Source organism: Schistocerca gregaria, chromosome 3 (genome assembly GCF_023897955.1).
Source record: "Schistocerca gregaria isolate iqSchGreg1 chromosome 3, iqSchGreg1.2, whole genome shotgun sequence".
NCBI classification, from domain to species: Eukaryota; Metazoa; Arthropoda; class Insecta; order Orthoptera; family Acrididae; genus Schistocerca; species Schistocerca gregaria.
Genome location: NC_064922.1, coordinates 327,566,859 through 327,591,053, shown reverse-complemented (window position 1 = coordinate 327,591,053; position 24,195 = coordinate 327,566,859). Strand labels below are relative to the sequence as shown.

Sequence of the window (24,195 nt, the reverse complement as noted above, 5' to 3'; positions counted from 1 at the left end):
GTTCCCGAGTCAACATCTTTAAACTTACTTTCCCAATGACGCACAGCACTCAAATCAACACAATCACCATAAACTGCTTTCATTCTCTGATGAATCTCCTTTGAGGGACATCTTCTGCTGTGAAGAATTCAAAGACTGCACATTGCTTAAATCACACTGACCGACTGTCTGCGCAGGGTTCAATAGTTTACTCTGCAGCAACACAACCGTTCAATAATAAGGCTTCCGGCAAACTGGAACTGTAGAGAAGAGGCTACAGATCAAGTCAGTACCTGCCACATACCAATGCTGCCAACTGTTGAAGAGCTATGAAGGTGGAGACATTACTTTTCAGTAAGCCCTCGTATTAACACTAACTCGGTAAAATCACAGTCGCCAATGATTCAGTATTGTATACAGTTAACTTTCTCTGCTATAGAAAGGCTTCAGGTCAACAAAAATCACATTGTTACTGAACATCTAGACTTCATGCTAACGTAAACACACAATAAGTTGCTCATTCTCTCTATATTAAAGCACACATACTTTGAAACAATCTAACTGAACCGTAAAGACGTTGAGCTTACCTTTGAATTATGTGTAAGCTGGAAATTTTTGCGGTGTTTTGCAGTCAGCTATTTATTTCTGTTGGAGTTCTGTGCGTTTTGGAAAAGAAAACACCACTGCTCGCAGCCCATTTTCATAATTTGCTCTGCAACGTGGCACACAACACTTGTACATCATTTCGAATGATGACATCGAACCTCAGAATTGAAAACAGACGTATTTCTGTAGATCAAGTCTCACGATGAAACAGTATATTTTGAAATCAATGTAAACGGTTACCAATGCTTTGTTTACTGGGTATGTATGCTAAAATAAAGACTACCGGTATATTCCAAATGGCTTCTACAGGTCAATCCACAGAAATTAACCACATTATTATGCACCTCAGATTTTTCATCGCATTTTTCTTGCAGTACGTCATATTTTACATGAAATGAACAACACGCTTAATCGGTGGGTTCAGTTGCATTGTTGATACAGCCACTAGGTCCATCTTTGGCCACCATTGGCGCTAGTTGTGATGCGTATGCTGTTCGCTAAAGTATCTCCATAAAGTTGCCCTATTCATCCCAACATATCCGTACTGCTACATGATGGCCCAAAGAGCTCTTGCAATCTAGACCCTTCAAAAAGTGCTGACATTAAGTGCTACACTATTTAAAATCCAGGAACCTCTGGAGCTGCAACTAATGTAGCACATGTTGTAGAAAATTTTACTGAGTATGAAGCATGCGCACGAAAAAGAATTAACTTTCAGAGTCACATATATCAGCTGTACAAAGGGAAATTGAGCAAGTAATGGATGCATCTGCAAAAACTTCAGTTGCTTGAGATATTTTTCTGCAGAACTAGATGAAACTAAATTAAGTCGGCTATGGCTGGTGCTGACATCTAATGGTGCGTCATGCAACTAACGCCCTGTTGCAAGCTGTTGCCATAAAATGGTAGCACAGTAGCTAGCCTTATGCTTGTACGTCATCGATACTCGACATGAAGTTTTCGACGTAGAGCACATCATCAGGTTCCATACTCTCAGAAGTTTGAATGCTCCGTAATTGACAAACCGCGCCACGCCCTCACTACTGCTGGTACTCCACACAACACTGCGTCTAGTGCCACAGCTCTGCAGGCTGCGTGGCTGTGTGGTTGGCGTCTCCATCGCCTAGGTTTCTGACACTCATTCATTTGAGGGTTGGATTCCCTCAGTTCCAAGTCGAGGAATTACACTGCCTGGGCTACACTCAGAGTGTATCATCGATTGGAAGGGTACCAGCCAATGCTATCATCTTTCCGTTCATCTGCCCGCCGTCGCTGCCGCCCACAGCCCTGTCCTCACCCCCCGGTGTTCACTGCTGCCTGGATGCCGCTTCCTAGTGTTCACTGCTGCTGTCCATGCCTGGTTGCCACCTCCCGCTGCTCACTGCCGCAGCCGCCTCGCGGAGCCCGCAGCATGGTCGCTGCCTCCCGCTGCTCGCTGCCGCTGCCGCTGCTGCTTCCCGGAGCCCACAGCCTGGTCACCACCTCCGGGTGCTCGCTGCTGCTGCCGCTACCACTGGTCCCCTTGTAGCCATCTCCTGGTGCTCACTGTTGCTGCTGCCACTGCTGCCGCCGCCATATCCACCAGCCCGCAACTGATGCCCATCCTCCGTCGCTGCAGCAGCAGGGCGGGGCCTCGGCCCCCTTCCTTGCTTTCGCAGCCCAGCAGCACCCTTCCTCCAAGGGCTCCTCCTGAACACTGTCATCGTCTGTGTCTTCGTGTTAGCCTTCATCTTCATCTTTTGTCATTTCAGTCTCTTCTACCATGTCCAATCCCAGCACCTCTGTGGTGTACATTTCTCCCTCTGCTTCAGCTACCATCAGTACATGGTGTGCACAGGCTAACCCTCCCGTGTCCATCCCTCCGCTCATGTACATCCCTATCCCCACACTGTTCACTCTCCCTTCCACCCCTACAGCTTCACCTACTCCCTCTACATGGACTGATCCTTTTCCCCCTCCCCCCCCCCCCTCCCCTTCCTCCTTCCCCTGCCATTCTGCAGGTTGTGGCACATAGGGCCACAGTAAATGCTGCAGCTTCTCCAACACCGACACCGCCGCCGCCACAACCACCAGCTACGGCAACAGGGCCTTCCACCTCCAGCCACATACCAGTAACTCCTGTCCCCCAATCCTGCTCACAAGAAACGCCCCATCACCATCCCCACCCAATAAACCAGCTCCAAGAAAACTCCTGCCTCCCACCTCCATCACCCCCAGCCGAAGATCTCATGGATCTCATTCCTCCCCCTCCAGCATCTTCCACCACTTCTTCTGTCACCTACCCATATCTACATCTTCACCCACCCCGACATGCACCTCCTGGAAGCCCGCAATCTCACTCTCCTATTCCGTAAGTACTATTCTACTGTCCCCACCTCCCTCTTTGTCCCTCGCCGTGACTCTGTCATCAAATCCACCAGCCCTACCCTCCACATTGATATCCTTGCCCATATCCCAATTATCCACTTTGGTCCCAAGGCTACCCTCACTCCTGCCCAGCCTGCTTCCTCCTCCCACCAGCCCCAAGCTCCTCGCCACCAGCCGACCCTCACTGCTGTGACCACCAAGATCAGCCTGTTGATCATGAAGGCTGAGGTGCTGGCGGAGCTCAACTCCCATTCTGAACTGGAGATCCTCCTGGCGTGCCGTATTAACAATGTCGCCAGCCCTACCTTCTTGATGAGGGTCTTCAGTGAATCTGCCCCCTCCATTAACCCCCTCCTCAAAGAGGGAGCCCTTATCTACCATTGTGCATACAAAGTCAACCCCTCCTGTTCCCAGCCCCAATCCTACCAGTGTCACCGTTGTTTAAAATACAACATCCACCTCACCCTCGACTGTTGTAATCCTCTCACCTGCCCCCACTGCAAAGAGTTCCACGTCCTCCGCCAGTGCCCCAACCTTGACTCCCCCCCTTCCTGTAACACCTGCAACCTTCCCCATCCCACGTACTCACAGAAATGCAAATCCAAACATCCCCCTATCTCTCCTGAGCTTACCGTTCCCGTCAGCCCTGTCGATGACCCCACCCACCCCGGCAACTCGCTTCACCAACTCCCCACGGCCATGGATGTTATTCAGTTTGTAACCATCGTCCTTCAAAACATCCATCCCTTCCAGTGCCCCCATACCCTGCACCAGATCTCCCTTACCTCCAGATCCATCTTTCACCTCAACACCTATGCTACTTGTTCCCACAACCTTGCCCATTTTACCTTCTCCCATCTCGACACCCAAGTCTAACGTCCCTACTATGGTGCAACAGCATCACCGTATTCTGTTCAACAACATCCGCTCCCTCCCCACCAACAAACATCTCCTACTCCACACCCTCTCCCACCACCACATGAATGCCTTCATCCTTAATGAAACCTTTCTCCGGCCTACTCACACGATTAGCACCTCTCCATGTAACCTTCACCGCACCGACAATCCCCTTCCTGTTGAGCGTGGTGGCATTGCCATTGACCACCTCTGCCATCTCCCTGTTTGGCCTCAACCTCTCTTCAATGATCCTACCAAACACCTGATCCTCAGTCTCTTCTTCCCCAGCCTTACCATCACTTATGCCACCATTTACATCTGCACTAATATCCCAATCCCATATGATTTCCTCACCCACGTAGACCGCATCTTCTCCTCCTACGTAACTGCCGCCAACCTCAACATCCACATCTGCCCAGTTACGGCGGTGGCATCGGTTTATTGCCACTTTCCAAGATGACCTCCTCCCTCTCCGTCAACATACCCACCCAGAATCCAATACCACTCCCGACGTAGTCCTCGCCTCCCCAAACCTCCTTGGACACATTACTGTGGATGTACTTGACCCTATAAATAGCAACCACCTTCCTGTCCTGCTCACCATATCAGGCAGATGTCGCCCTCATCCTGCCTACGACCCAGACCCACCCCCGAGACTCATCCATGATTACTCCCATGCCAACTGGGACGCCTACCGGGATACCATAGATACCCAGGTCGGATGCCACACTCTCGCCTATCAGCACCTTGATGACATCACCCATGCCACTTCCTTTCTATATCGGACTTTGTCAGAGGCTGTTGAGGTGCACATCCCCACCAAAGCCATCCACCCTCACCATCCTTCCTTACCACCACAGGTCGTACTCCTCCTCCACGAATTCCGTCGTGTTTACCGCTCCTTCCTCTGTACCTGGGACCAGGACACACTCATCTGCCACCGGCAACTCCAACACCATACTAAAAACATGCTCGCAGCCAAAAAATTCCAGGCCTGGTGACTGACATGCACCCGTCTTAATGCTTCACTGCCTATCAACTCCTTCAAGAACTGGTCAGCCTTCCACTGCCTTACTGGCTCTCCTACACAGTGACCATCCTTTCCCAGATGATAACAGTAAGACCAATCATTTTGCCTCCCACCTGTCTCACATCCTTTCTGGCCTGGACACTCCCTCTCCCCTGACATCCAGGACTGCACTGACACTTCTCTCCCCCCACTGGCTCCTAGCTTCGAGTACTTGGGGGCCACACCACCGTACGATCTCAACAACCCCATCATCACACAAGACACTGTCACCACATTACGCACCAAATGCAACACGGCTCCCAGTCATGATCATATTACATACCGCCACCTCAAAGAAGCCCCCCTCTCCTTCCTTACAGTCCTAGTCACCCTCTATAATGTTGTCCTCTCCACTGGCTTCTACCCTGAAATAACAATAAAGAAAAAGAAAAAAAATTCCGACTCTTCATCTGCAACCCAGAAGCTTGCGCAGCATTGATTAGCATGGCGGGCTGCATCAAACCAGTCTGGACTGAAGACGACAACAACAACTGCCCTACCTGAATTAATGAGATCAAATTTCAAAAAGGATTATGAAATTGCAGCTATAAAAATTATTCATTTCAACATGATTATTGCTACAGTTGCCAATTACCATCTGGAAATTTTAAACTACTCTTAAGTAAAATGCAGTCATTACTAAATAATTTAAATAAAATTGATTGTGAGTTGATAATCTGCGGCAAATTCAGTATTGATTTCCTCACAAATAGTAAAAACTGAGAGCCACTTTTGAACCTTGCAACATCCTATAATTTAATGGCTGAAGTAAAAGCTGCTATACGAGTAACAGAAACTAGTGAAACAGTTTTAGTTCAATTTCTAGTCAAGAAAAGTTTACGCAACACTTCACAAAAAGATTTCAGTGCAGGATTTAGCTACCATCTTGCTCAAATATTTAACTGAAAAATGAAATGCACTGTTATTACATGTTTGTTAGAACCACAATAGAAGGTATAATCAGGATAATGTAAACCACTTCAACAGCTTAATACAAAAGAAAAATTGTCACGGGTTTACAAGATTAATGATATCAATGAAAAATTCTGCACTTTCATTGATACATTAATCCAGTTCTTTCAAATTGTCTTCCCACTGAAAACTGTAACCTTAAGGGGGAATTCTAGAGACAAACAGTTCAATCGCATTAGGAATAAGTGTTTCATGCCAGAAGAAAAGACAACTTCATGAAATGTGTAAATAAAAAATTCGCTCACATGAAATACACTCATTCTATAAATAATACTCCAAACGTACTAAGAAAAGTAATAAGAGCAACAAAAATAATTAATAATGATGAATACATTCATAATTCATATAATAAAGTGAAGGCTATGTGGAGTGTCATAAAAAAAGAATTTGGTGAACACAGACCATTGTGAAAAAATATAACACTACCACAAAAATAAAAAAATAAAAGTGACAAACCCCTTAAAAGTAGTCAACAGTTTAAATTTTTTCACATGTTGCTGATAATATGATACAATCACATTTACATAAGAGCACTCAAGCCAGTGAATACAAAGTAAGTGCTTGTAGAGGATCATGTACATCTGTTCTTTCTCACAAGATGAAGTAGCTAATTCAATAAAAGGATTAAAAAATTCCTACTCAGAAGGCATTGATGGTGTCCGTGCACCAATCTTAAAGAAAAGTGCATCAAACCTAATTGAAATATTTATGCACTTATGTAGCTGCTCACTTCAGACCAGGACTTTACATGATGTCTTTAAAACGTGTAAAGTCATTATGTACATAAAAAAGGTGAGAAAGATAATTTAAATAACTACAGATTAATCACAGTTTCCTCCTGCATTTCAAAATTATTAGAAAATTAATGTTTGACAAACTTATGAAATTTGTAAATAAAACAATATCCTGTGCAATGAACAACATGGATTCAGAAGTAAGAGATCAACAACAACTGCTATTTACGAGTGCATAAATTCTATATTAAGCAAGAAACAGGAATTAATAGGAATATTTATTGACCTTTCAAAAGCTTTTGACATTGTGGACCATCAGATTCTGCCATCAAAGCTTGAAAAATATGGTGTTTGAGGTTTGTTCATCAACTGAATCAGATCCTTCCTGAGCAATCATAAGCAGGCAGTGTGCATCAAGTACACAAATATCCACCTAAAAGCTGTATCTGAACATGTATCAGACTATAAACAAATTAAAAATAGTGTACCCCTAGAATCAGTAATCGGGACCCCTTCTGTTCCTGGTGTATATAAATAATCTCAATGTAACTGTGGATGCACACAAAACAGATCATATTTGCAGATGATACCACAATTGTACTAAAGGGAGACAGCAAAGAACAATTATGGCCATCAGTAAACTCTGTCACAAAACAACTTAGCAGTTGGGCACAGAATAATCAACTTGTAATAAGTAGTAAAAAATTGACTGCACTAAAATTCCACAACATTCTGAGTAAGGACATGTTAATCCCATTGGTCTTTATCAACGAAGAACTAGTTAGTAATGGTACTGAAACCAAATTCATAGGACTAGGGCTGCACAGCGATGTAAAATGCAATAAGCATATGGAATATCTTAATGCAGAACTGAGCAAGATATGTTACCTTCTTTGCTCACTAAAATAATGCTATAGTGAGAAAACAGTAATGAATGCATATTACACCTACTTCAATTCTTGCCTTAAATATGGAGTCACTTTCTGGGGAAACTCTAAAACCGCTAATAGCACTTCCACACTACAAAAAGGACCATTAGAATCATGTCTGAATAAAAACCTAGAGACTCTTGCAAACCCTTGTATAAGATATGTGGTATTCTTCCATTACCATGTGCATGCACTATGGAAACCCTTATATTCCTTACAATAAATGTAATAGGTAATGACAGCAAAGTGAAAAAAAAACTGTGTTATACATGATTACTTGACTGGACAAAACAAAACTTTACTTATAACAAAAGGGTACTGTCCACATGTGAGTTAACTTTATAATAAACGTCTTGGAAACATAAAAGGTATTACTGAGGTAAAAACCTTTGGAAAATCTCTAAAGTCATGTTCACAGCATCACTGCTTTTACCCTACTAAACAATATTGAAATTTATGATGAATGTTATATAAATACTTAAGGTATAAAGTGTTTTTTGTAACTTTAAATAAGTATCCCTAGTAATCACTTTCAGAAGTGTACTTATAACTTGGCTTGTCCAATGTCATATGCAAAATATGCTTTTATATACAACAGGGTTTATACATGCAATACAGTACAAGGTATACAATATTATATTTAACATTCCATGAAAAACAACAATTCTGCAAACAATATACATAAAACATACACAATATTATATACACTAGCATGCAATATTACAATATGATTTATAATATGATACATCTTTTATGTAACTTAATCATAGAGTTGCATTTTTTTTTTTTTTACATATTCGTTTTCTTTCTGAAAGGTGCAGATCATTCACAGAGCCTCTTCCAGGCTTCTCTTTTCTTCCACAAGCACCTCCTGCCATTTCAGTCCTATTTGTTTCACATAATCCTTCACTTGGTCTCTCCCTCTCATTTGTGGTGTTCTAGTTGGCCTTTTCCAGTTTCTGCCTTTCTAGGGCTCTCTTTGGAAGTCTTTCTGGTCCCATTCTTTTAACATGGCCAAACAATTTACCCCTATTTCTCTTCATAGTGCTCTTCAGGAGCTTCATCTGCAGCGTGTTTTACATTGTTTCATTCTTTATCCAGCCTCTTCTCATCTTACTCAGGATCCTATGCAGAAAGTGCATATCTATTGCTTGTATTCTGCTCAGATCTTTCTTTGTCCAAGTCCAACATTCTGATCCATAGGTCAAAACTGGCAGATAATATGACTTGCATTTCATGATCTTTGCATTGGCAGGTTTTTTATAGTTTCTAATTATGTCCAATACACAATAATAAAATTTCAAACAATTTTTTATTCTGTCAGAGATTTCATCCTTGATGTTTCCTTTCTCGGGTAATTTACATGCTAGATACTTGAAAGCATCTACTTCTTTACTAGTTGTTCCAGTGCAGCTTACATCCTTCATTTTTTGATTTTTCCTCCTGATTTTCATTACTTCACTTTTTGTTAAGCTTATTTACATGCCTGCTACTTCAATTACTCGCTGCCAGGTATTTAGTTGTTCTTGCAGTTTCCACTCATTTTCTTCCCAAATCACTGTATCATCTTCATGCGCTATGATTTTCGTATCATCTATTGTTGACCTTTGGAAAACTTTGTTTATGATGTTATCTATGATTATATTAAAAGTGCTAGTGAGAGCGTACTTCCTTGCCGACCCCTCAGTCCATTACAAGTCAGTCTGAGTTTTTGCTGTGTATTATAACACAATTCAGGGAATTTTTGTACATGTTTCTTATTCTCAGTTGAATTCCTTCTAACATTTCCAGTCTATTCAGACCTTCCCATATCTCTTCCCTTCTAACAGTGTTATAAGCCTTTTTATATCTGTGGATGTAAGCAGATGTCTTTCCCAAATTCTCATTTCCTTTCTACAACCTGTCTGGCTGTGAATATGGTACATATAATTGATCTTCCAGGTCAAAATGCTTGTTGCTCCTGTCTTAATTGTAGTTCTATCTTGTTCCTGATTTTCTATAAAATTATCTTTTCATAAATCTTCATGCGGCATCAGAGTAGTGCTGTTCCACTGTAATTCTCACAGAGAGCCTTGTTGTCCTTTTTAAAGATAAGTGCAATAATTGCCTTTGTCCAATCATCAGGAATCTTACCGTATGTCCATACTATACTCATTACTCTATACAGCCAATGAATTCTGATAGGTCCTTCAGCTTTGATCACTTCCACTGTGATGTTATTTACTCCAGGAGCTTTGCCATTTTTTGTTTCTAATGCAGCTTTCTCTACATCCAACATCTAGAGACCTTCTCTTCTTATTTCCTGTGTGGTGGTTTTATTTCTTTTGCTTTCCTCTGCCTTACCACTTGTATTAGTTTCGTCCTGTTCTTCATATAGTTTTTGGAACTTTCCATACTTTCAGAACAACTTATTCCTCCCATATGGATCTTCCTTCTTTGTGGATGAATCTTGAAGTATTTTCTTTTTGCTTCCTTCTGATACCCAATGTGTGGTATAATGTCTTCTTTTCATCCTTGAAACTCTACATTTCTTTTGTGAAATTTTCCTAAGTCTTCATCTTAGCCAGTGTTATCATTTTCTCTGCTTCACTGCTTAGTTGTTTCCATTTGTCTCTATTATTTTCCATTCTGTTTATGTACCATTCTCTTCATGCATTATTCTTCTTCTTGACTGCTTCTGCAATTCTTGTGTTCCACCATGGAGTTTCTTTGTGTCTGACTTTTGGTGATGTCCTTTCACATGTTTCTTCCAGTGCCTTAACTACTAGGACTTGTTGGATCTCCTCCATTCTTCCTCTGTGTATTTCCTCTCATCTTTAAGAAGCGTTGTCTCAACCTTCTCCCTGTATATCCCTTTGGTTCCTCTATCTTGAGATTACTACTTGGTAGTACTTTCACTTCTGCCAGGCATCTTCTGACTTCTGCATCTATTATTATGTAGTCTGTAAAGGATTTCCGTTCCAAATTCCAACTGTATTTTGTAAACTAGGGAGTCTCTATTTTCTTATATCATACATTACCAATTATCCATTTATTTCTCAGATATGTGTTTAGTAATACCTCATCTTCCTTTAATTAAAATACGCTAATTGTTTGAGGTTGTCAGTGTCCTTTTGTATGTTCAGTGGGATTTTACTGGAACTTATTATTCCAGAGTGAATAACTTCATTTTGCACTATTTTGACAGTTACTGAATCTTTGTGAAGGCTTTGCTTCTGGCTGCAATTGTCACAGTTAGGTAGGTAAAGTTTTTTGTTGTTGATTACAAATATAATTGGTAAGTAGATGTAACTTATTAACAAATGTCTATCTGTTATTCACTTTTTGTGATAAACACATTCCTTCATTTTTCATTGTAAATTGTGTAAGTCTGAAATAAGAATTTATGTTACTTTTTATATTAAAATACAGAAAACTAGGCAGCTGCACATTTTCAAGTTAAAATTTTGTGGTAAGAGTAATAAATTAAGTAATTTTTTTCTTTCCTCACTCAGTTTGGAACAAGTTATTATGTCTGTGATGATAGCACTCTACAATATTTTAAACGGAAGCTGAAGAAGAATCTGAAGTTAACAGTGTGGAACTTTAATTCAACAACATTGGCTTATCAGCTAACTATGATTGATAGAGATCTATTTTGCAAGGTAACTGTGCAGAATTAATTTTTGTTTTTCTTGGGTATGTAATGATTGATAAATATGTTAAAGAATAAAAACCTACCTTTTTGCTGGAGAAATATCATTACTAAAGTAATATAGCATTCTAAGTTACCACTCACCCAACAGTTTCCTAGCATTAAAATAAATTAACAATAAATAGGTCATGAATGAAATTTTCAGAGTGTGCACTGATATGAAACTTCCTGGCAGATTTAAACTGTGTGCCTGAGTGAGACTTGAAATCGGGACCTTTGCCTTTGGAGGCAAGTGTTCTACCAACTTACATACCCAAACAGGACTCACAGCTTTAATTCCACCAGTACCTCATCTCCTACTTTCCAAACTTCACAGAAGCTCTCCTGTGAAACTTGCAGAGCTAGCACTTCTGGAAGTAAGGATATTGCTCAGACATGGCTTTGCCGTTTCCTGTTTTACATCCCTGAAAGTTCTCCTTCCTGATGGGATGTGCATATCATGGACAAAAATTTTAAATTTACATCTTAAATCTGCAGAGCCATTCATTTTCAAAGCTTAAAGTGGAATACACACTGCTTGTATGTGTAGCATTATATGTTCATGAAGCAATCTAGTGGGTTTGTAAGCAGCTGTGAGTGACTTAGCACAGTGATTTAAGCACTGGAATTGCACTTGATGAGAGGAAAATTCAAATCTTCTCCAACCATCCAGGTTCAGCTTTTGCATGGTTCCTCCAAATCAATTAAGATGAATGCCAAGGCCCTTTTTTTGTGCTTCATCTCTAAATGTCATCATCAGCAAAATGTTGATCACTAATCGTACTTTTATCCGAGGTTTGGAACTTAAATAGTGGCAACTATTTAGTCACAACCTCTACAAAAGAGTTACATGTTTTCACCTGTTACTGTCCTTCAAAGTAGTCACCAGCATTGTGTAGAACCCTTATCCAGATATTTGGAAGGTGTAGTATACCGTTAGCAGAGCCTATTCAGTTAATGGTGCGAATTTGCAAATGGAGCGGTCTACTGTGTGTTGAATCTCTGGAACAGTTCTGAAGCGAATGCCACGAAGTGGTTCCTTCAACTTTGGAATCAAATCGAAGTCACAAGGACTTAAATTATATTACTGTTCACTTTTGGAGCATCACCTGCGACCAGCTTTGCGAAAGCAGTGGCAACACTTTCTACGCAACCCATGCGTGGGCGCATAGAGCGCAAGCTGTGGCTGCTCTGTTCGGTCCTTGGGACTGGGAAGTACTGTACCATCCACCATACTCCCCAGACTTAAGTCCTTGTGACTTTGATTTGATTCCAAAGATGAAGGAACCACTTTGTGGCTTTCTCTTCAGAACTGTTCCAGAGATTCGACAGGCAGTAGACCGCTCCATTCACACAATAAACAGAACAGGCGCTGCTAACGGTATACTACGCCTTTCACATTGGTAGCAATGGGTTCTAAACAACACTGGTAACTACTTTGAAGGACAGTAACAGGTGCAAACATGTAACTCTTTTGTATCATTTATGGATGAATAGTTGTCACTATTTAAGTTCCAACACTCGTATGTTGGCTTAGGCACTATTAGTTAGAGTAAAGGAAGATTTGTTGAAAGAATTAATCGTTACTGATTGACCAATGTTTGTTGTTGGTGCCCTGAATTATTCTAACACATTACGTGTCCGTAAGTTAGTGAATAGCAATGTTTATGTCAAAACTGTAATAAAACTATTCTTAGTGAAAGCTAAACTGTTTTATTACTTCCACGTTCAGTCCTCAGTTCACACTCTGTTCACAGCATGAAAGATAATGTATGTAGTTTGTTCTCCTTTGTTTCACTACAAAGAGTAAAGTACTATCAACCCACACATTACTCATGGTGTGCCTTGGCTATACCAGTATTGGCGGCTGTTAGAAGATTTTTTGACAATGGAAATGGAAACAGTGTGCCTTTAAACTTTCTTTTTACTAACTGCTTTTCAGGCAGTAGGAAAAGAATAGGTACTTATTTGTTTTCAAACCCAGAAAATTTATGTGAGAGAATCTGTAGAAATCTGTTTTTATACATTTTGGTTATGGATTGTTATACTATGTTGTATTGCAAGTTTCTATGTAGTTGCGTGTTTACATTAGTATCTTTCTGTTTCTTCTTTGGAGAGAGCTGTAAAATAGGTTCAACCTTCTGCATTTCTCATCAGTACAAATAACCTGAAATAATTTTTAATCATATGAATATAAAATTTTTCAGGTACTGTGGTGGAAATATCTGGGTTGTGGAGTTCTTGAAACTAGACACCACTTTTCTTGCACATGATGAGTTGTCTCATTCAGTGTTTAGTAATACATTGAGTTGATACAATGAGCATCTTTAAATAGTATAAATACATTGACTTCATCTGTAAGGTCTGTTTCATGTCCAAAGGACGTAGATAATTCTGAAATACACAAATAATGAAAGCATATTCTCTACCAAAATATTATTAATTACTGCCACAGCATAATATTATTCTGTGTGGCTTTGAAGGTGAGAATATAAGAATTAGCAGATACAGCAGAGTATGATAATAATGTATGTTTGTATACTTCAAAGAATATAAAAGAGAAATTAGATTTAATATTAAAGGAGTCTACCTCTATGTTTTCAGTGGTTGTAAACTGTGCCTCTTATTTTATCTACTCACAGTTTCATTGATGATAATGGACACTGAAGAAGTCTAAAAAGTTATACAACCAAAGAAACTGTAGCAAGTGATTGTCACTGATCACCAACTGAAGGTGACATTGCGACATTAAAACTTTCTTGGTGTATAGATTGTTCCATGTAATTTTGGGAGAACCTCTGCACAGCAGTTTCTGGCCATTTTAAGATGTTTACAGATGAACATATGGTCAGCCACTGTATTTAAGAACCTGTAAATGTGTGGGTGGTGAACTAGTAAGTTATTGTGCACCATTACTGGAGAATATGAATTACTCAGAGGCAACATGAATAATCAAATAATCACCCAAAAAATTGTTCATCCCATATTTCAGGTATATCGGCATGATTAAAAATATATTTTTTAAAAGTTTCAGAAGTTACAAGTTATGGAAATTGCAAGTGTTATGCATAATATATTTCGTAGCAAATTGGCACCTGTGGGTTGTGATTCCTGTAACATGTCAAGTTGCATTTTTTCTTTTCTTCCAATAAGAGTGCACATTGTCTGCATTTATTGTAAAAATTTCCACCACTTCCAAATTTCTTCATGTGGTTGTTAGTGACCAATACCAAAGGAAAAACACAATCCAAGTAATGCCAGGGAATCTCAAGTTTTTCAGTTGTCATAATAAAAATTTTGTCGTTGGGTGTTAATGGCTTCAGTTCTTAGAGAGAGCTAGTATTACTTGTAGCATAAAAGACCAAGTAATTAAAAGATATGTTTAGTTTACAGTTGCATAAAACATTGGACCAGCCACAGTGCAGACCCACTATGGGCCGAGTTAGTTGCTATTCGTAAGCAGCTGGGAATTGCCCAGACTACAGTCACATGATTGTGTGTGTGTGTGTGGGGGGGGGGGGGGGGGGGGGGAGTGCCAAAGGACTTGTACCTGAGATATCAACAGTACCTCAAGTACTATCCTCTCCTGTGGATATTGCCTCCTTCACAGGAAATACAGGATTTATTGGCACTCATCGAACTGACTGCAAGAGGTGTGTCAGTGATTAGTATAAGTGCCCTGTACATTGGTGATAGGGACCAGTGAGAACTTGGGCTCCCAGCCAGCTAGTTTGAAGTGCTGCCTTGCTCTGAAACTGGAACTGAATCAGTGAGACTCACTTCATCTTATGGGAAACCTGCTGTGTCCCATGTCAAAGGGAGGTAAATGCAAGAGGGTATTTTCTATTAATCATCAGCAGTTCAAACATATGGTGAATAGTAGTACTCTTTTCTGTTTTTTTGTTACTCTTGTTTGTTTTAGGTGTAAAAAAGACTCAAAGTTCTGCAGGAAGTATAGACCTGCAGCCTTTTTTCTGTGATACAAAGCTACTCACAAAAATGATGACTATGTGCATAGAAAAGCTATTCAGTCTTAATCAGGGAAATGAAAAAGTGAACTTTAGAAATGGATGTAAAGCAATGGACCATTGCAACAGGTGCAACCCTTGGAATATCACTATGTTCAATAATGCCACTAGCCAACTGCTGTTGGATAAATTCCTCCATTATCAGTTGCAAGTGTTTTAGGACTCTGTATGGTTTCCTGTACACTGGAGTGTTGTTTCTCTTTGGTATTGTATGTTGCGTAATTGTTGTGACTGGTAAAGGTCCACCAGGATTAAGTAAGTCTGTTAATAATAGTAACAAAGCTTCCATCGCTGGTCTATCTCTTCTTTCATAACACTTCACCTTTTCACATAATGCAGAAGCATTGATGGTTTGCTTGTGGTATAGATCTCCCCCAAACTTATGCAAATCATCCTTTTCTAGGATATCTAAGTTGGCAGCTAGTAAATGCTTTGACTGACTTACCTCGTCCATGACAAAAGTACTTATGCTCACTGGAATTGGAGTGGTCAGAGACAGTGCTCATGTGTGCGTGAGATGTGCTTGCTTTAATGAATGTGTGTGTGTGTGTGTGTGTGTGTGTGTGTGTGGTTTTTTTCTGAAGTTTACTTTGGCCAAAGCTCTATATGTAACAGTCTTTTCATTGTGTCTGTTGCAACTGTACTCTGGCTACCTATTTTACATGTAGCTCATCTGCAAAGAGGATCGGTAGTGAATGGTTGCATTTGCGCCCCTAATACTGAGTCATATATTTGTTAGCCTTTGAACAGCAGTGAACTGAATACACACTTGTCTATACCACAACCTTGCGCAAAATGAGGTACACTACATAAGTTCATATTGAAACTTATATATTAAAAAAAAAGAGCTTCTAACTTTGTTACTATGCATATTAAAGTTCATAGATAAATCCGATCTGGATAAACAATAATCAGTGCAGTTCATACACATGGTTTATTGTCTCACACTTTCACGTTGTTCCTCCACAGTTTATGCGCATACACTGGTGTCCATGCTTACACTCGTGGCACTTTGCCGCTCTGAACTTACCACCACAATAGACAATGACCAAAAGCCCCACTTTCACGCTCATGTCTCCGGTCCTGAGTTGGGTCACGTGACACTACATTAATCAAAATAATTCCTAAACATGGCCACAAATTTTTTACAATTTTATAAGATTTAAATACTTAAACCTAAATGCATTATATAATTTTACACACATTTATCACCACATAATTTTGTAATTTGTTGCAATTAAAAGAAAAAGTACTATGCATTGGAACTATGAATGCTCATCAAAACACAAAACAAGTACTTTCATGTCCATATTGCATTACACTGCCATGCGGGATTAGTCGAACAGTCTAAGGCGCTGCTGTCATGGACTGTGCGGCTGGTGCCCTCCCTCGGGCATGGGTGTGTGTGTGTGTCCTTAAGATAATTTAGGTTAAGTAGTGTGTAAGCTTAGGGACTGATGACCTTAGCAGTTAAGTCCAATAAGATTTCACACACATTTGAACATTTTTGCATTACACTATTTTCACTCTGTATTTAATACATAATTTTATTCTTAAGCACGGAAAATTAAAATCAGTACTAATTTATGGCATGCTATCAGATTTACGTAACCAGGAATAATTCCATGTTTTGGCACTGATTCACCCCTCTCCCTTCATTTAATGACGTATTTGCACAAGATATGAAACATGTAAATACTTGTCTGGCTCTACAAAGATAAAACTGATTGGTGTCTTCATAATAAAATGATAACTAACTTTGCAGTTGTTCTTAACATCTTTATAACTTAATTCTACTATGAAACATTTCGATTGAAGTGCACCAGCCCAACATATTATTTCTGCTTCTGTACTTTAAATTTAAATAACGGGCTACTTGGAAGAGCTCGTTTTCAAATGACTTCTGTTTCAATGATTAGGTATCCAACAAATCCAAGGACTCACATTACAAGCACACCCTACATTATTTGCTTAAGTGCAAAGTCATGTACAGTAATTATATTCAGTTATGTAACCAAGTAATTTAAACCACCTGAAACTGTTGAAGGCTGCCTTCTCTTTATCTGGGAATGATTGGTCTATAAATGTATTGACTTGTGTTTGTGCTTTTCACATCCCATCCATTTTTCGATAGCAGATATTTTCATTTCCAGCATAACTGCTGTCTGGCCATACTATCCCAAATTACCTTACACTGTCCGCAATTCAGCATGTCATCTTTACAGTGAGTAGTGATCTCTCCGTTTTGTACAATTGTTGGTATTACAACCTGTACATTCTGTTATTTGTATTGCAGTATAAACATTTGTTATCCGCAAAATACAACAATTGGTGTGTCAATGTTCAAGCAGCTAACAGTGGTGGGAGTGAAAGCTGTAAATGCCCACTCAGTACGTGCTGAGCAGGGTGTGACCCACAGCCACAGAAGTGGCAGCAGAGTCAGTGGCATCAGCATTAGTGCCGCCACAACGCTGTTGCCCCACAAAGTTAGCATGCATCTTTGTCTGTGCTGCCTAAGGTAGGCAATAGCTTCCCAGAGAAGTTACCAGGGCATCCATGGCCCTGTGTTACACTGCACACAGGGAAGATTGTGCTGTGCAACAGATTGATGATAAATGTACTGCTAGGTACAATGAACAGGCTTAAATAGAAAATCTCTCATGGTGCCTCACAATACCTGTCAGTGACCATACTTTCTGGTGACAGATTGTTTCTAGCAGGAAAGTGGTTCCATTGTCTCTAACAATCCTGATTTAGAATGAGATTTTCACTCTGCAGCGGAGTGTGTGCTGATATGAAACTTCCTGGCAGATTAAAACTGTGTGCCGGACCGAGACTCAAACTCGGGACCTTTGCCTTTTGCGGGCAAGTGCTCTACCAACTTCCAAAGTTTGGAAGGTAGGAGACGAGATACTGGCAGAAGTAAAGCTGTGAGGACAGGGCGTGAGTCGTGCTTGGATAGCTCAGTTGGTAGAGCACTTACCCGCGAAAGGCAAAGGTCCCGAGTTCGAGTCTCGGCCCGGCACACAGTTTCAATCTGCATGGATGTTTCAATCCTAATTTAGGTTTTACATGGTTTATTCATATCCCAGGACTTCTCGGAGTATGAATAGTCATGCAGATGGATGCCACAGTCTCCTGATAAGAGAGAGTCTGGCACCATTGAAGTCTGCCACAGGAACAGAGGCAAGTGGCAGCAGTGGCACACCCACACGGTGATGAACGACTCTCTCATCCCCAGTATTGCTAGTTAAACCTCCAGAAGGCCTGCCAGATGATGGTGCCCATACTCTTCGAAGTCTTGACTCAGTAGTTGGTGCTGCAGTTTACGACGACTAAGTCCCTCCTGGCAGAACTTGTTGCTCCATAGAAGATTGAAGGCAACTAGACAGGCAGAAGGCTGGCCTCCCCTCTTGACAAGACAGCTTCAAACTGAATATAACTCTACCAGAACAGATGTACTGTTTATGCAGGATTGGCTTTTGTGCTCTGCTATGGTGAGATGGCAAAGATGTTGTTCAACCTTCTTTTCTCGTTTTGTCAGCTCTCTCGGTCGCTTCTGCAATTCACTGTTTCGGCTTTCAGATGCTCTTTCTGCATATCAGTATGCTAAATAGTTACTCTTTTGTCCAACTTAAGCTTTGTAGTGACACTTTGCAATCACCATTATGATGATCTACCCCCATTATGATGATGTCATCCTGCTATGTTGCCAGCTCGGGTACACAGTTTATTGAGGGTGACACAATAGCTCCATGTTCACAGCTGCACCATTGACAGTTCCTTCTCACTGGAAGTCTGCCTGACTATAGACCCATACTGTTCTGCCTCTGTCATCGCTGGAAAATATCTTTGAATTTTTTTTCTGGCTGCACCAAGTATACTATTGTACTGTGCAACAGACTGATGATAACTGTACTGCTAGGGACAATGAACAGGCTTAGATATAAAATCTCTCATGGTGGCTCACAATACCTGGTGGTGACTACACTTTCTGGTGACAGATTGTTTCTAGCAGGAAAGTGGTTCCATTGTCCCTAATAATCCTGATTTAGGTTTTACATAGTTTCTTCATATCCTTGAAATAAGTGCATGGATGATCAAACATGCCACAACTGCTACCCTTCCTTATCCTCTGCCAACATACATGAAATGTTAAATTTTGACATAGCTTTGTTCTCTTCAATGTGATTCAGTGCCCTGGATACCTCTCACTACATGGATGTCATTGTCATGAAGTGTTCATTCCATGACTTGCATTTCCAAGCAGGAACTTCCTCTGGTCTAAATTTTAATTCTTCCTACATGTCTAATCTCTATTTATGTTAATTTTCCAGTAGTGTTGTCTACTTCTTTTCCACTTCCTTCAAGTAGTGCATCTATTCTATTGTACACATGTGTTTTCATTTTTGACACGGTCTGCATTTTTTAGGAACTCCTCACTCTCATGCGGGTTGCATTTCTGTCTCTTTTTTTCTTTCTTTTCTTATTAAGTGTCTGTCTTTTCTTTACCTCTTGGCCAATTATAACTTCATAATATGTTGCTGTATTGTCATAATTGATTTCATGTATATCTACATCAGTGATTCCCGAAGTGAGTTAGCTCCATCCTACAAGGGGCCCAGTTCAGCAATAAAAGAGTTGGGGCTGTATTAGATGTAAATAGGAATCCACAAAAGTGGAACCCATGAAGCAGATTGTAATCAAAATTCCAAATTGTTCTCACAGAGCTTAAGCTTGCTCCTGTGTATATCAGTGTTTGCCTCATCAGCTAAGATAGGGAGTGGAGTAACTCTGTTTTCTCTCTCCTTCTGACAGTGTTCAACAACATTATTAATTATTTTTCCAATGACATACTATCCCATGCCCTTCTCTGATAAGCTAGGAACCACTCCATCAAGAGGTCTGTCACTCATCAAGAGATATATTAATTTGTGACACAATACAACATGGCACAACAATCACTTTGCAGTAACTACAGGCACAAGGCTCTGTGTAACATTACTGAGGATTGCAGTGGCTGGACACAAGACATTAGTTTACAATAGTGACTAACTTCTGCTGTCCCAGAACTAGGGAGCCCTTGTTCATGTTTTTGGGAATAGTCTTAGCCAACTACCATAGAAGTTAAAGTCAATCAATATCATATTGTTTGGGAGCAAAATCCCTTTTTGTAGTTCCTTTGACTGCTTGTGTCTGTGTATGTGCAGATGGATATGTGTGTGTGTGCGAGTGTATACCTGTCATTTTTTCCGCCTAAGGTAAGTCTTTCCGCTCCCGGGATTGGAATGACTCCTTACCCCCTCCCTTAAAACCCACATCATTTTGTCTTTCCCTCTTTCCTGATGAAGCAACTGTTGGTTGCAAAAGCTTGAATTTTGTGTGTATGTTTGTGTTTGTTTGTGAGTCTATCAACATGCCAGCACTTTCGTTTGGTAAGTCACATCATCTTTGTTTTTAGATATATTCTTCAGTTTTTCATTAATGCAGTAAATAAAATTCTTAGCAAAGCCTAAAATTTTAGGTTGTCTGTGCAGTTGGAGAGTTTCTGGATGCTACAGATCCAATTTTAAAAGAATATTTAATCAAGGGGAGACTAAACATTGCTTATTTAACAATTTGTTTATTAAATTTAATTGCAGTTACAAGCTGACTGTCTAAATTTGATACAGAAAAAGTCCATCATTTTAGTGATCCTTGTGAGAATTAAACTAATGAAGCAAAACACTGAATGGTGAAATTTTTACCAGTTTCCAAATTTTTGCATACAAACTGCCAAGGTGATGACTTTTCAGCCTACATTCAACATTTAGATGTCATTCACACTGACTTTGAATCTAGGTTTGGGGATGGACTCTATGTAAATACCACAATGGATTATTAGTCCCTACAGTGATGTCAAGAAAATGGATGTCATATTACAAGAAGAACTGATCAGAATACACACTAACAAAGAACTTAAACTACAGTTTAGAAATGAAAATCATCAATTCTGCCATCAGAGAGACATATCTGTTACTTACCTTGTACTATGAACTATTGCAATAAAGCTGTTGATAATAAACATAAACATGGTCCGTAATATGCTGTAATGTGATTTTTATTTAATCATATGATTAGCTAATTTCGACTACTTGTCATTGTCAAGCACCTGTAAAACCAACTTGGAAAAGCACTATATTGTCTGCATATAGTTCCATCTCACATTAAGATAAAACATTACTGCACAAATTTCTTCCAACCACATGGTAACTGATGGCAGCTGGTAATACCTGTAGTCAAAATTAGCTATTTGCACTATTAAATAAAAACAGATTACTGCTTACTACGGACCACATCTACATTTATTTAATGTCTGGAGGCTGTAGATCCCCACAAATACAAAATTTTTAAGCTGTTGATAGCTTTTACCACTTCATGTCTTATGGAAAGGGGTTTCATTGCACTAGTCAGTCTTCTTACAACAAAAGTAACATACAGGAAATCACTAATGGAGCAGATTTAGGATTAAACCAAAGTAAATTAAAACCAAATATTAAAAATTTGGGAACAGAATATCACACTCATTCTCCCATTAAAAACATTTTGTGTACTAATTTCATTAGATATGCATTTTGTGTCTTTTAAAAGTAATAAGTCTTTCACTCTTCACTTCTGCAGTTAAACCTACCAAAGTGAGGAACACTGTATCAGCTATCAAAAGCACATTCCAAGTTGATGAACCAGGAAACTTCAATGTTCTACCCAAAACAGAAAAAAAATTGCACATCATCTACAAGACAAAGATATTTGAGAACCTGAAATGTACAACTAAATATTTAATCTGCAAGCCTCTGTACCACCACCAATCAGTTCCTTTCCTGTTTCACTTGCAAATTGTGTGAGGGGAAACATCAGTCTGTATGCCTCTGTATGAGCCCAAATTTCTTGTATCTTATTTTCACAGTCTTGTTGGTGAAATGCACGTTAGTGGCAGTAGATCATTGTGCAGTCAGGTGCAAATGCTGGTTTTAGTGTTTCACAAAAAGAACACATTCTTCCCTCCAGGGCATCCCACTTGACTTCATGAATGTCTCTCTAATGCTCACAAGTTGATTGAACATACTGGTAACAAATATGGCAGCATGCCTCTGAATTTTTTCAATGTCTTCCTTTAATCCAACCTGTTGGGGATCACAAACACTAAAGCAGTACTCAAGAATGGGTTGTGCAGTAGTGTTTTATATGTGGGCTCCTTTATAAATGAGATATCCTTTCCTAAAATTCTCCAAATAAACCTGAAAATTACATCTAGATATTTAATCAATGTGACTGTGATCAAGCAGCATGCCACTAATATTGTATTTCAATATTACTGCATTGTTTTTCCTACTAATCTTCATTAACTTACAGTGTTCTACCTTTGAAATAAGATATCATTCTTCAAATGAAATATAAATTATGTCTAAGTCATTCTGTGTTCTCCTACCGTCACTCAATGATGATAATTTTCCTGTATACTATTTTCCTGCAAACAGTTGCAGATTGCTGCTTATCCTGTCCATAACATTATTTATGTGTAGAGAGAACAGGAGTGGCCCTTTCCACACTTCCTTGGGGCATTCCTGGTGATATCCTTGTTGATATTGAATACCAGCCATTGAGGGCAACATGTTTAAGAAGTCTGCAAGCCACTCGATTGTATGGGAACCTATTCTTTGTGCTTGGATTTTGTTAACAGTCTGCAGTGGGGCTCTATGTGAAACACTTTCAGGAAATCTAGGAATATGGAATCTGTCTGTTGACTTTTATGCATGGTTCACAGGACATCATGTGAGGAAAAAGCAAACTGATTTTTGCATGAGCACTGGGTTCTAAATCTATCCTAATTTGTAGACATGAGCTTTTCAGTCTCAAGGAAATTTATTATATTCGAACTTAGAATATGTTCAAGAATTCAGCAGCAGACTAGTATTAAGGATATTGATCTATAACTTTGTGAATCCATTCTTTTATCCTTCTCGTATACAGGAGTTACCTATGTTTTTTTCCTGTTGCCTGGATATCATGATATTCATGATAAATGTAAGATAATTAAGGGGCTCATACCTGTAATACTGAATTGGGATTTCATCTGGACCTGATGACTTATTTGTTGTCAATGCTTTCAGTTGCTCCTCTGTACAAGGAATGCCTATTATATGTTGTCCATATGGGAGTCTGTGTGATGGTCAAATGAAGGTATGTGTATATGCTCCTCCTGTGTGCTTGGTTTCTTAAATGAAAAATATAAAACTTCAGCTTTCCTTTTATTACCTTCTATTGCTACAACAGGCTGGTCAATTAGTGACTGGATAAAAGTCTTTGACCCATGTAGCACCTCAGCATTTTCTGAACTTTGTTTTTAAACTACAGTGACTGTTATCCATTCTTAATTTACTTACGGCACATACTCCTCCAGATCATGATTTACAATCAGTTTAAACTTTCTCCATAATTCCACTATGGTCGTCATATTGAAACTAAATGATGTCCATTGATTCCCTAAGTAGAATGCTAACAACTGCTTATCTACACTTTCTAGTGTAAATACTCTCTTAGCCTTCGTGACAGGTTTATTAACTTTATAGCCATCATCGATATGATGACATCATGAACACTAATCCATGGTGTCTATACTGACGCTGAAGAAAAGAAATTTTAACAACAAAGCCGCTGTTTATTACTGGCTCTCTAATTTTAGGTTTTGCCCATTTTCACAAGCCACATATTTAGGATATTGTTGGTGTCCACAGTTCTATTTATGTCCTCACACTCAAATGAATCTCTTATCTTCATCATCCAGCCTTATGTGATAGTTCAAATGGCTCTGAGCTCTATGGGAGGTCATCAGCCCCTAGAATGTAGAACTACTTAAACCTAACTAACATAAGGACATCACACACATCCATGCCCGAGGCAG

The 24,195-nt window shown here is 39.7% G+C and overlaps 1 protein-coding gene across 1 annotated transcript in view; it reads left to right on the top strand.

Moving 5' to 3' along the window:
- LOC126355359 (uncharacterized) overlaps window positions 1-24,195 on the top strand; it is a 255,309-nt gene that overhangs the window by 192,834 nt on the left and 38,280 nt on the right. The window contains exon 7 of the mRNA XM_050005653.1: window positions 11,048-11,197. Coding sequence (XP_049861610.1) covers window positions 11,048-11,197 — 150 coding nt within the window. The remainder of the gene's footprint in view (window positions 1-11,047; window positions 11,198-24,195) is intronic.